Here is a 13,630-nt window from a genome sequence, read left to right as displayed (position 1 = left end):
GGGGGCCTGGCAGGTCACTTGGTAATAATATCTATCCTTAGCTACATTTTGTGCCAGGCATGAGACTGGGCACTCCATCTGCTTCATCTCTAATCCCTACCACAGTCCCATCATTGTTCCCATTTTACAGGTGAGAAAAATCAAGGCACCAGAAAGTGTCATGACCTGCTCAAGACCACATTGCTAGTGATTGACAAAGCCTGGACTTGAGCCCAGACCTGTCAACACCAAAGTCCATGTTTCTGTGCCCACCACACTCCCTCTACCCTCTCGGCTGCCTCAGTGCATCTCCCTATCAGGCTGCAGCCGGGATGTTGCTCTGATGATGAGATCCAGGGTGGTGGGGCCCCAGCAGGAAAGGCAGAAGCTGTCATGTCAGAGTCTCCCAGCTCCAGCAGATGCACCTGGTTGGCAGTAGTGTTCCAGCTGCCCCTACAGGCCTGGCTGGCACAGGGCATGGGCCCGAGGCCAGAGCCTCCTGGCCCTGGGCCAGCCTCTTGGGGCCGAGGTAACGTGGGGCCCAGAGCTGGGGCTCAGGGCTGAAAGCCCCTCTCCCCCGCTCATTAGCAAACATCTGGGCTCAGGAAAATGACCGACCTGGAATGTGACTGAGTGGTGGGGAGCTGCTGTCTCCCAGAGTCCATGAATGCGAGCTCCCTCTTGCAGGGTATGGGCTCAGGCCAGCTGTTTCCTCTAATCCTGTCAGTCTGGCCTCGACAGGGGTCCAAACCTCTGCACTCTCGCTGGAGCAAGAGAATAAAAATCAGCAAAAGGCCTGCCTTCCCAGTCCAGCCCATTGAATCAGAGGGTTGCTACACAGTCCCTCTCTTTTTACGATAGACAAGAGCATTCACACTTCCAGGTTTGGAGCTGGGAGGAGCCATTCAGACTCATCAGGGGAGGCCCAGGGTTTAAATTTTTGCTGCATCGCCCTCTGACCCTGAGAAAGTTGTTTCACACCTGGGCCTTGGTTTCCTTATCTATGAAAGGCAGTTAGTAGTTCTGTGTACTCCCAGAGATTAGATTTGTTGTCTGGATTCATTCATTTATCCAACAAATATTTATTGTTCCTATGATGTGCCAGACATGCACAGAGGTATTGAGGACTCAATAGACTAGACCAATAAGGTCCCAGCCTCCAAAGAGTTTACGTTCTGCCACAGGGAGGCAGATTGTGTAATAAACAGATGAGTGGACCTCACATAATCAATGTGTCACAAAGGTTCCAGGTTCAGTTGTTTAATATTTATTTAAAAGAGCCAGGTGCAGTGGCTCACGCCTGTAATCCCAGCACCTTGGGAGGCCAAGGCGGGTGGATCACCTGAGGTCAGGAGTTCAAGACCAGTCTGACCAACATGGAGAAACCCTGTCTCTACTAAAAATACAAAATTAGCCAGGCATGGTGGCGCATGCTTGTAATCCCAGCTACTCAGGAGGGTGAGGCAGGAGAATCGCTTGAACCTGGGAGGCAGAGGTTGCAGTGAACTGAGATCACCCCAGAGCACTCCAGCCTGGGCAATGGAATGAGATTCCATCTTGAAAAATAATAATAATAATTTAAAAGAAAAAAGGAGAACAAGTGTTATGAAGGAACTAAGTCAGAGTGGGCGATGTGGTGGGGGTACGAACTTACTGAGAAGCCGCAGGAAAACATTGCAACAAGGTGACATTTAAGGGGAGATTATAATGAGAAGGAGCCAGGATTCAAGAAGATAAATGGACATAAAGCGCTCGGCACAGTTCCTGGAAAACAGCACGTGCTCCATAAAATAAAAGCTATTTCAGGGAGGTTTCATATATATAGCTCAGAAAAGGTGCTGGAGTCAGATGCCCTGGATCAAATCCAGGATTCAGCACAAAGCGTTCTCACCTTACTCCAGTATTGCACCTCTTGAGCCTCAGTTTCCTCATCTGGAAAATAGGAATTGTAATAGGACCAATCCCCCGGATTCACTAAGAGATGTGAATGTGAGGCACAGAGCCTGGCACATGCTTGGCTCTCAGGAACTGGCAGTTACTATGGTGGGTTTTTTGTTTTTGTTTTTGTTTTGAGGTGGATTCTCCATCGCCCAGGCTGGAGTGCAGAGGCACAATTTCTGCTCACTGCAACCTCCGCTTCCCAGGCTCAAGCGATCTTCCCACCTCAGCCTCCTGAATAGCTGGGACTACAGGTGCATGCCACCACACCCAGCTGATTTTTGTATTTTTAGTAGAGACGGGTTTTTGCCATGTCGGCCAAGCTGGTCTCAAACTCCTGACCTCAGGCAATCTTCCCACCTTGGCCTCCCAAAGTGCTGGGATTACAGGCATGAGCCATGACACCTGGCCATATTATCCTTCCTCATAGAGGAAAAAAGGATTTGCCCAAGTCCACTCAGCAAGTCAGCGGAAGATCCAGGACCAGAATCAGGTGTTCTGACTTTTAGCCCACCCCTCTGGGCTGTGTCCTCTAGCCTCTTCCTCCTTGCTGGTAGGCTCAGGAAGCCTCGGGCCCCATCTTGGGCCTAGAAGACACAGAAGTAGAAAGTGGCCTATGGGCCACTATGGGTTAGTGCACTGTGGGTTCCGCAGTTCGGAGTCTGTCCTCTCAAGGGCTGCAGAGGGCCTTGGCCTAGATGGGAGAGCAGGAATGAGGCCCCAAGGACTCCATGGATCCTTGGCCCCGTGGAAAAATGTAAAATGTTCTTTGTAGGGCCAGGTACAGTGGCTCATGTCTATAATCCCGGCACTTTGGGAGGTCGAGGCAGGAGGATCACTTGAGTCCAAAAGTTCGAGACCAGCCTGGGCAACATAGCAAGACCCTGTCTCTACAACAAAATTTTAAAAATTGGCCAGGTGCAGTGGCTCATGCCTGTAATCCCAGCACTTTGGGAGGCCGAGGCGGTTGCATCACCTGGGAGTTTGAGAACAGGCTGACCAACATGGAGAAACCCCATCTCTACTAACAATACAAAAATTAGCTGGGCATGGTGGCACACGCATGTAATCCCACCTACTTGGGAGGCTGATGCAGGAGAATCACTTGAACCTGGGAGGCAGAGGTTGTGGTGAGCCGAGATCACACCACTGCACTTCAGCCTGGGCGACAGAGCAAGACTCCGTCTCAAAAAAAAAAAAAGGAAAAGAAATTGAGACCTATATTCTGTGCCTATTGGGGAGTCACTGAAAATTTCTGAGCAGAAAACAACATGCATAAAATATTGTCAAGACTGGTAGGAGAGGGAGAGATTGAAAGCCAGAAGTCCAGTTGGAAGACTTGCAGAGATTCTGGCGAGGTCAAAGAAATTCCTCAATCAAACTGAGGCTTTACAGATAACAGCTCCAGACCAGAAAGAAGTTTTATGGTTGGTTTTGGAGGCCCAGGCGGAGGATTCAGGAAACCCTAATAGATGTGGCTCCTGACTGACAAATTCTAGCGTTACCTTCTGTAACTTTATCTCCTAGTCTTCAAGAGACGTATCCAAACTGATGAAGAGAAGATCTATAATCATTTTTTTTATTCCTTGACAGGAGGACTTCTCCTGTAAACCAAGTAGAATTTGGGTTTTATCCGTGAAGTCTGCTTCCGTGGGGAGAAGAGGAGGTCACATCTGGAACAGTGGCGAGTCTTTAATTCCTGTGGTATGAAGAGCCTATCATGTGATACTATAATGGATATACCCCCACTTAGATGGGAGATTATTCTCTCCATCATAATTTATTATATAATTGATTACATTATAAAATGAACTCTTTATCTGGTTATTTGACTTCTCTCCTTAATCACAGGGTGCCTGACCTCACATCTGGACCATGTGGGAGGAAGGGATAGGGGTCATTACAACCATCTTATAATGAGGCCCAGAGAGATCAAGTGACTTTCTCATGATTACACAGTGACCCAGGGAAGCTCAGGTGGGAACAGTGCGTGCTCTATAGTAAGAATTTGGGGAAGCCTTTCTTCTGATTGAAAGTCACTGACCCATGGAATGATCAGTCAGTCAGAGCCACCCACTTAAAAATCAAGTTAATTTAAGGGCTTTAAAAATATAGCAAACATTACTTATAATAACCAATAAAAATAAAAATATAGAAAACATTAAACTCAACTACCTAACTGAAAAATAAAATAAAACTACTCCATAGCTATTATAATAAAAATATACTCTAGGCTGGGCATGGTGGCTCACACCTGTAATCCCATCACTTCAGGAGGCCAAGGTGGGCAGATTACCTGAGGTTGGGAGTTGAAGACCAGCCTGGGCAACATGGCAAAACCCCATTTCTACTAAAAATACAAAAATTAGCTGGGCATGGTGGTGGGAGCCTGTAATCCTAGCTACTTAGGAGGCTGAGGCAGGAGAATTGCTTGAACCCGGGAGGTGGAGGTTGCTGTGAGCCGAGATTGTGACACTGCACTCCAGCTTGGGCAATAGAATGAGAGACTCTGTCTCAAAAAAAAAAAGGTACTTTAGGTCTTGATCACAATCAGAGATACAGACAGCAGAAAAGCTAGAGGGAAAAGAGTGATGGGAAACAGGAAGACATATACACGTGCAGACAGACAAAGACCGAGAGACTGGAGGGGGAATCACAGCACATTTATACTCTTACACACACACACAGAAGCCAAGCAGACCTAATTTATAGGTACTGCTCCTTCAGAATCAAATCCCTGAGCCACATGTCTCACTGTTAGATAAGGAGTTACAAATATGGATGGCAGGAAGGCTAAATTAAACCCTATGTTTTAGACTTAAGATAGCATGAACTCAAGGTCACATACACACACACACAGACACGCATATTTTGTAGCTTTGTTGGCTAAGAGGTGGACAAAGCTATTGGTGTGTCTAAGCAATGGCACACCAACAGCAACGAGCACACCTGGAGAGCCTGGTTTCTAACTACCGCTTCCCACTAAAAGGAATTGGAGAAATTGCTGATTCCAAGGCTGGGGTAGGACAAATACAAGGAGAGTCTGTGATAGCTCATGTTCCAAGAATGGAGTGGATATGTCAAAGGGATGCAGACACCCATTTGAAAGAGATCCTACTGGACAAATCTATACAATTTGAGTAATAAATATTCATAATAATGGATTATAATAAATTGAATAAAATGAGAACCCATGAGTCCATATTGATATAGATAAATGACTAAATAGGTGAGGGAGAAGGGAAAGTTATTTCTCATAGAATGCCACATAAGAAATAATAAATTTAGGGCCAGGCACAGTGCTTCTTGCCTAAAATCCCAGCACTTTGGGAGGCTGAGGCAGGTGGATCACTTGAGCCCAGAAGTTCAAGACCAGCCTGGACAACATGGTGAAACCCCATCTCTACAAAAAAAAAACAAACAACAACAACAACAAAAAACAAAACCACTAGCCAAGTGTGGTGAGGTGCACCTGTAGTCCCAGCTACTCAGGAGGCTGAGGTGGGAGGATCACCTGAGCCCTGGATGTCAAGGCTGCAGTGAGCCAAAATTGCACCACTGCACTCTAACATGGGCAACAGAGTAAGACCCTGCCTTAAAAAAAAAAAAAAAAAAGGAAAAAAAGAAAAAGAAATCTAATTATCTAATTGAAAAGCGTATAGATTTTTAAGATGCGTAAGCCAGTAAAATGTCATGATGCTTTATTACATTCGTAAGGACTTAGCCAAACTCATCAGTAACCCAAAGGTCTGATTGACAATTATGTTTCTGATTAATAGACACAGGAATTATTTTTTTTTTAAATTTTTTTTTTAGACGGAGTCTCACTCTGTCATCAGGCTGGAGAGCAAAGATGTGATCTCGGCTCACCACAACCTCTGCCTCCTGATTCAAGCGATTCCCCTGCCTCAGCCTCCCAAGTAGCTGGGACTACAGGCATGTGCCACCATGCCTGGCCAATTTTTTTTATTTTTTTATTTTTTTTGAGATGAGGGTTCTCCGTGTTGGTCCGGATGGTCTTGAACTCCCAACCTCAGGTGATCCACCTGCTTCGGCCTCCCGAAGTGCTGGGATTACAGGCGTGAGCCACCGCGCCTGGCCAGAATTATTTTTTTAAACAAATACAGCTGACTTCAAATTGGATCAACTTATTCTTACTAATTTAAACTCAATGAAACTGGCTCCGATCCATTTCAACTAGTTTAAGTATCTCAAATCAGGTTTAAACTGTATCAAACTGCTTTCCTTTGAAATGATCCTCCTGCTTTAAACAGATTTTTGACCAGCATATAAAGTAGGTAAGAGTCTGGCCTCCGAAATCAGATTCAGATTCCACCTGCATCGTCTCACCTACTTGTCCTTGGGCAAGTTAATTTGCCCTTCCAAAATCTGTTTCTTCATCTTTAAAATGAGGATAATAGTACTTCTATCATAGGCTTGTAAAAATTAAGCCTCATGATGTATGTTCTGCCTAGTTCAAACTGGATAGACCAGGAATAAAGATGACTTGATTGACAGTTGATAATGAGCTCTTTTTTTCTAGTCACAATTTCTTCCCTATTAAAGATTCATCACCCTGCCCACACCTCCTTCAAGAATTCTTGACATCTTCCTCCACCTCCACCTTCTGGCTCTGAACTGCTTAAGTGAGGGTCAAACAACTGAAGCCAATTATCCTGAATGCAAATGCTCAGTAATAGTACTATGCTACCTGGGTGGAAGCTCCTTGAGTTCTCTTTCTTCAGTGTCTTTTCCCCTTCTTCCCTCCTAGCCTAGCTCCAAGACCATGTGCTCAGTAAATAACTCGTGTGTGTGTGTGTGGTTTTTTGTTTTAAAACAGGGTCTCACTCTGTTGCCCAGGCTGGAGTGTAGTGGCATGATCACAGCTCACTGCAGCCTCAACCTCCTGGGCTCAAGTGATCTTCCCTCCTCAGTCTCCAAAGTAGCTGGGACTATAGGTGTATTCCACCATGCCTGGCTAATTCTTGTGTTTTTTGTAGAGACAGGATCATGCTATGTTGCCCAGGCTGGTCTAGAACTCCTGGGCTCAAGCAATCCACCTGCCTCGGGCCCCCAAAGTGCTGGGGTTACAGGTGTGAGCCACTGGGCCAAGCCTGCAACAACCCCTTAGGTTAAGGAAACTTCCTGTGGTCCCATGGCAAGTAAGTGGTAGAGTAGGAACTTAGATCCAGTCTCCTGACTCCAAATCCTACGGGCTTGCTGCTTTACAGCCCTGTCTCTCCCTTGGTTCCTCTCGTCCAGGCACTTGACAGCAGGAACAGTTGTCACTGACTCTCACTCTTGCTCCACACAGAGGCCCTCATTAGACATAGGGCTTCTCCCCTGCTCCTGTCCAAGTCTGTCTTTACCCCAAGACCAAGCTTTGGTGTCCAAGGGGAAGCGATGCTTGCAGCGCACTTAAAGAAAAACGTGGTGATAGCTTCCAGATGAGCTTATTATTCTAAATTTAACATTCCTTTTGGTACTTAGAATTTCCACTTTCTCTCTTCCACCCCATTCGCATTTGGGGAATTAGAAAGCATGCACAGGAAACCATTTGTGTCTCAGTACCATTCAGGATGAAGGCTGTCCAAGTGCCATGGAGTCATATCCTTGTGGAAATACTTTGCAGAGTTTATTTGGACAGGTTCAAAAATAGTCCTTCAACAATACAATCAGATCGAACCACGACAAGTAAAATGCAATTATGGCTTGGTTACATTTTTCAAAAATGTAAACAGTGAGGTTTGGGAAAACTAAAAGCAAACCGACATAGTCATCTCCTCCATTCCCAACCCCTGCATTTTCTACAAGCAGGACTTCAAGTCTGCATCTGGGAGCTTTTGAAATGGATGAGAGGATGACACTCACTAAAGGAGACAGCTCAACAGAGTGTGTTCTGAGGCCATTTCTCAGAACAAAGGCATACTTCTGCATAAGGCAAATGCAGCCCGATAAAGGCTTCCCCAGTGGGTACTTGGAATGCCAAAGTCATTCACCTCAATGAGCTCAAAATACATATTGTTCTGGGCCAAATTATACAGTGTCAAGCTCAGACTGTATGTATTTATGTATGTTGGCAGAGCAGGCCACTTTTGGGGCGCCACAGTTTCATCCTAGCATCCTGTGCCCTGCTGGGTTCCCATCACTCTCTCCCCAATCCCATGAATCTCTTTGGATTTGGTTCCATTTTTGCAGACAAGAAGCAAAGTCAGTTGCACAAGCCCACAAGGGAACAGGGCCCCAGAAGACTTGAATTACTAATGAAACTTCAGAGTAACACAGAATGTTTGCCTTTGCCAACGAGCTGGGACTTTCTGAAGGTTAATCTGAAATGGGGGCAGGGAGTGGGGACAAGATCAAGTGTGCTTCTGGCCAGCTTCCGCTAAGGGCTACAAGGCGGGAATACAAAGCACTCTAGAACTAAAGCAAGTGGCCAGTGCTTCCTTTGACTGGCCTCTGTCGAGAACTATTCCCTCAGAGAGCTGACCCATTTCCCAGAGCACTTCAGTGGTGCTTCCAAGGTGCCAAAGAGATCCATCCAAATAAATGTCTAAAATCTAACAGCTAATGAGATAGAGAAGTTTGATTCCAATGTCCCTCTCCACTCCATATTTTGCTAACATGTCTAGGGAATTTGTGGCCACCTTGTTTATGGAAAAATGACAGAAAAATTGGGGAAGGAAAATACTTTTTTTTTTTTGAGACAGTCTGTCGCCAGACTGGAGTGCAGTGGCGTGATCTCGGCTCACTGCAACCTCCACCTCCTGGGTTCAAGCGATTCTCCTGCCTCAGCCTCTCGAGTAGCTGGGACTCCAGGTGTGTGCCACCATGCCCAGTTAATTTTTGTATTTTTATTAGAGACGGGGTTTCACCACGTTGGCCAGGATGGTCTTGATCGCTTGACCTCGTGATCTGTCTGCCTCGGCCTCCCAAAGTGCTGGGATTACAGGTGTGAACCACTCTGCCCAGCCAGGAAAATACTTTTAAAGCAAATAGGGAGAAAACAAATAGAAGGGATGAAACAGGTTGCACATTATTTTTCTTTTAATTACATGGGTTGCCTTAATCATGGAATGAAGAGGACCAAGGGAAAAACAGCCATGTGGCTATGGCAAGCCAAGTGGCTATAGCCATGACTTCCAGTCCAGGGCTAAGCCCATCTTTGGACTTCAGATGATCCAAAGATGAAAACAAGCTCAGAGAGGAGAGAAGCCTGGACAGGTTGTAGGGCAGAGCCTAGCAGACCTTTCTGGAAAAGGGAGTGGGGAGGATAAGGGAGGGTATTTGCTACCCTGAATATACTTCCTATAGCACTTTTAATCCTAGCTACTTGGGAGGCTGAGGCAGGAGAACTGCTTGAGGTGGAGGTTGTGGTGAGCCTAGATCATGCCATTGCATTCCAGACTAGGCAACAAGAGCGAAACTCCGTCTCAAAAAAAAAAAAAAACTAAGGTCTAATGTTCAGTTTGTATTACTAATATACCATGTGACCTTATATATTAATCTACTCTGATTCTGCTAATTATTGCCAACAAAATTATATTCATGACATTTTATCAATCCTCTGTGAATTTTCTGTAAATAAAATTACTTCTAAAAAATCTCTAAAAAAAAAAAAAAAACTAAGGTCCAATCAATGTTCCAGAACTGGAGGCAGACATGACTTGTACCCTATTGCCCAGCCTCCCCCTTCCCGCCTCTCCCCTGCCTCTGCACACCCTGGCTATGCTGAACTTCTTGCGGTTTCCCAGCTATAATATGCATTACACGATCCTGAGCCAACACAGAGGCTACCCTGCTTCTGTCTGAGATTCCCCAGTCAACTTCAAGTCTCAGTGCAGGTATTCTGTCGCCTGTGGGGCCATCCTAAGGAGACGTAGCTGCTCCTTCTCCTTTGTTCTCAGTGTACTTTGCCCACACCTCTCCTCTCCGTTAAAACACTTTAGAGTCGCGTTTGCATGTCTGTCTTTCCATCAGACTCTAAGCTCCTCGAAGGTAGAAGCCTGTCTTTTTATCCATTTAATCTCTGCTGCTTACAACAGTGCCTATCGTATAATAGATGCTCAATCAACATCTACAGGACACAGGAGCAAGTGGGATGGGGGCCTGCCTATCTTAATTCTATGATAAGGAAAAAGAAATAAGAAAGGCTGAGCTCTGGGGTTCTGTACGTTGTCTGAAGAAATTGCTAAAATGACTTTTGCATCTAGCATTCCTGGTTCAAGTGAAACCACAGGAACAAACTCAGAGGGACATTAGAAGTGGCCCTTTTGTCCTCAAACCTCAGCTGCTACATGAAGATAAAATCAACCCCAAACGGGCCCCTCCAGCCAGGTGGGTGAGCCATGAGCTTTCCTCCACCCTCCAGAGCTGAAGCTTGAACTGTATAAAGCTCTACGAAGCTGCAGGACTTGACATCAATGGAGTGGGCCATCCACACAGCCAGGTTTCCTCCCCTGCTAATACAGCAGCAGTGTGACCTCCTCGCAGTAGGCGCAGCTGAGATGTGCCCTGCCAGGTCCCAGGTGAGAACACACGAAGAGCTGCCACAGAAGGAAAGGCGCCTTAAGACATCAGTCATCTCCATCAGGCCATGCAGCAGCAATCTTCAACTTCTGATGTACGAGGCGGAAGGAGTTCTGAAAACTATGCATGAGGGGGCAAGTGGGAAGGAATACCCAATGATTGCTTTCAGGGGGTTCTCAGAGAGGCTGTAAGCAGGTGGCTACAGCTGCTGGCAGTTCACACACAGTCCTTCTCATGCTCAGAGACCAAAGGCGAAGAAACGAAGGCCAGGCAACGGGCTTCCTATTTTTGTTTAATTTATTTAAGACCACCTCCTTACAATTTCCAGAGAGAAAATACAAAACAAGAAACAGACTTGGTTTCAAATACATAACCAGGTGCTGGAGTTTAAAGCATCACTGATAACATTGTTACAGAAGAATGGCAGCTTACTCCAGGGCACTTCAGTATTCCTGAGGAATAAACATGATTTCTCTTGTCCTCCCACTGGGATGTTCTCAGGTGAAGTCACTGCTCCTGCTCCTGTAAAGCAAGGATATTCAGCTTAAAACTCTGCAGACAGCGAGTCAGATGGCATTCTGACAACCCTCTCTGCTGTGTCAGGTCAGACCCAAAGGGCCAGAGGCCAAAACCTGATCACACTGTATCACATCAGGACTATGTACACCCCACCCAGGCTCCTAAGAGTGCCCCCCAGTCCCAATCTTACAGGGAGAAGAGTAGGAAACGAGTAGAACAGGCCAAACCACCATGAGCTGGATAACAATTCCTAAAACCTGTCTAAGGCATCTCAGGGGAGTGGGGAGAGCATGGTTCTAATCAGCCTACAAACTGCATGGCCTTGCCGAGTTTCTCAACCCTGGTTAAGAGTCTGCTTTCTCGGCCGGGCATGGTGGCTCACGCCTGTAATCCCAGCACTTTGGGAGGTCGAGGTGGGTGGATCACCTGAAGTCAGGAGTTCGAAACCAGACTGGTCAACATGGAGGAACCCCATCTCTTAAAAAAAAAAAAAAAAAAAAAAAGTCTGCTTTCTCATCAGCTGAATGAGGACAGTGACACCTCTCACAAATCTACTGAGGGGTCCAGAGGGAAAGATTATTAAAGATAAAGCAAGCAGGATGGTTTTGGGTACAGATCAGGGACTCAAGAAGCAGTTATTATAATAGGACTGCACTGAATAAGCCCAAGTTGGGATTTTGCTCCATTTTTCAGGGAGCGGAGGATGACAACATCGAGGCACAGACTCAAGTTCAGATAAAGTTCCGAGGCCATTTGGAGCAGGACACACAAATGTAAAAAATGGAACAATATTTTCCACAGTAACTCCCAGCCATTAAATACATAATATGCATATAATCACCCCTGAGCCATTATCCCTGACAACACAGTTTGGAACAATGTTTTAAGCAAAAGACCTGAAGTTTCTCTCTGCTCCTTTTGGTTCTCTCCACAAGCAGCTCTGGTGCCAGGAAAGTGAGGAGCCAGGGAGTGGTGGAAAAGGCCAGCTGCCGGCTTCGATGCCACGCAGCTGCGCCTCTCCTTGCACTGTCCCTGTGATGACCTCACTCTTGCTTTGGTGCAGAGATGGCTCCCCCGCTCCCATCTGTCCAGCACACATGGGCTGGCTGCAGGCAGCTGATGGTGTGAGCAGGTTCTAAGATGGAAGGTGCAGGGCCATGGCAGGATATTGCTATTTGAGATTTGGTGGTCCTTGTGGCCACAACTCCTGACTAGAATTGGGACATGCATTTGTACCACATTTTCCACTCTACTTGTTATTACAGTGGAACAATGTACAAGTCAATCACCCTTTTTGGGCTGGCCTTATCTATAACAACCAATGTTTCTGTGTATTTAGCACCTCGCAGCTCAAAAACATTTTCGTGTCTAATTCTCACAACGACACTGTAGGTAGAAATTACGGAGGAAAATGGAAGCTCAGAAGTGAAACGACTTCAGATCACACAGGAAGTAAGTGACTGGCTTGCACCCAGGTCTCCTGGCTTCTGTGCCCTTTCCACTAGTCCTGCTGCTGCCCTGTTCACAAGTCACTTGAAAAGCTGAGGGTTCTGCGCACGTGGGGAATGTGAAGCTGTTCACCGAAAAGGGTGCTGCTGCTGCAAAGGTTATGCCTTAGGAAGCCTGAGGCCATCAGCACTCACCTCTAACAGAATAATTTACTTCATTTACTCATTTTACATTTATTTGAGTGCTTATTTTGTTTCAGGCCCTGGGAATACAAAATAAGTGCCAACTCTGTCCTTGAGCATCCAGCTTCCTATGATCCTGTCACTTAAATCCCATAGTAACTAATCATCAAGCGAGGCAAAGGGAAAGACGGCAACATATGAAGCCCTGAGGAAGCCTGCTGCCCTGCTCCCTTTGGAGGTGTGGGTAAGAAGTTTTCAGCTTGCGTGCAGCATTAAAAATCCACCTGAAGGCTGGGCGCGGTGGCTCCTGCCTGTAATCCTAGCACTTTGGGAGGCCGAGGTGGGCAGATAACCTGAGGTCAGGAGTTCAAGACTAGCCTGGCCAACACGGTGAAACCCTGTATCTACTAAAATACAAAAATTAGCTGGGCATGGTGGCGCATGCCTGTAGTCCCAGCTACTTGCCAAGGCTGCAGTGAGCCAAGATCATGCCACTCCATTCCAGCCGTGGTGGCAGAGTGATACTCTGTTCCAAGTAAATAAATAAAATAAAATAAAATCCAGCTGAAGACAGGACTTCGGCAGAATCATGTGAGACTTACACACAAGACTGCCTTCTTCAATTAAAAAGCAGAATCACAGCCTGGCCAACATGGTGACTACTAAAATACAAAAATTACCCAGGCATGGTGGCGGGCACCTGTAATCCCAGCTACTTAGGAAGCTTGAACCCAGGAGGTGGAGGTTGCAGTGAGCTGAGATGGCGCCACTGCACTCCAGCATGGGTGACAAAGCAAGATTCCATCTCAAAAAAAAAAAAACTAATAAAAAGCAGAATCATGGCTGAGTTCTGGAAGTCTTTGTGTTTAGCTTAAGTACATGTGAGATGTCTACAGGGCACTCTGATATCTTAAACAGAAAGTGCTACTTACAGATAGTTAACACAATCTACCTTACCATTGATGATACACGTTCAAGCAGGTTCCTTAATTCCAACCGGCTAGCATATGAGTATATATCTGAATGCACATATG

The 13,630-nt window shown here is 46.1% G+C and overlaps 1 protein-coding gene across 2 annotated transcripts in view; it reads right to left on the bottom strand.

The window, feature by feature from the left end:
• Positions 1 to 10,725: 10,725 nt before the first annotated feature.
• The window catches only part of MICOS10 (mitochondrial contact site and cristae organizing system subunit 10), a 31,437-nt gene continuing 28,532 nt past the window's right edge, over positions 10,726 to 13,630 (bottom strand). Inside the window, exon 4 of one of the 2 annotated variants that reach the window (XM_012440044.2) lies at positions 10,726 to 10,968. In XM_012440044.2, the coding sequence (XP_012295467.1) occupies positions 10,954 to 10,968 (15 nt within the window). In that variant the 3' untranslated portion in view covers positions 10,726 to 10,953. The other variant, XM_012440045.3, reaches the window with a different exon arrangement.

This window comes from Aotus nancymaae, unplaced genomic scaffold, assembly GCF_030222135.1.
Source record: "Aotus nancymaae isolate 86718 unplaced genomic scaffold, 86718_ANA_hifiasm-v0.15.2.pri h1tg000053l, whole genome shotgun sequence".
Taxonomy (NCBI): domain Eukaryota; kingdom Metazoa; phylum Chordata; class Mammalia; order Primates; family Aotidae; genus Aotus; species Aotus nancymaae.
This window is presented reverse-complemented; position numbering and strand designations above follow the sequence as displayed.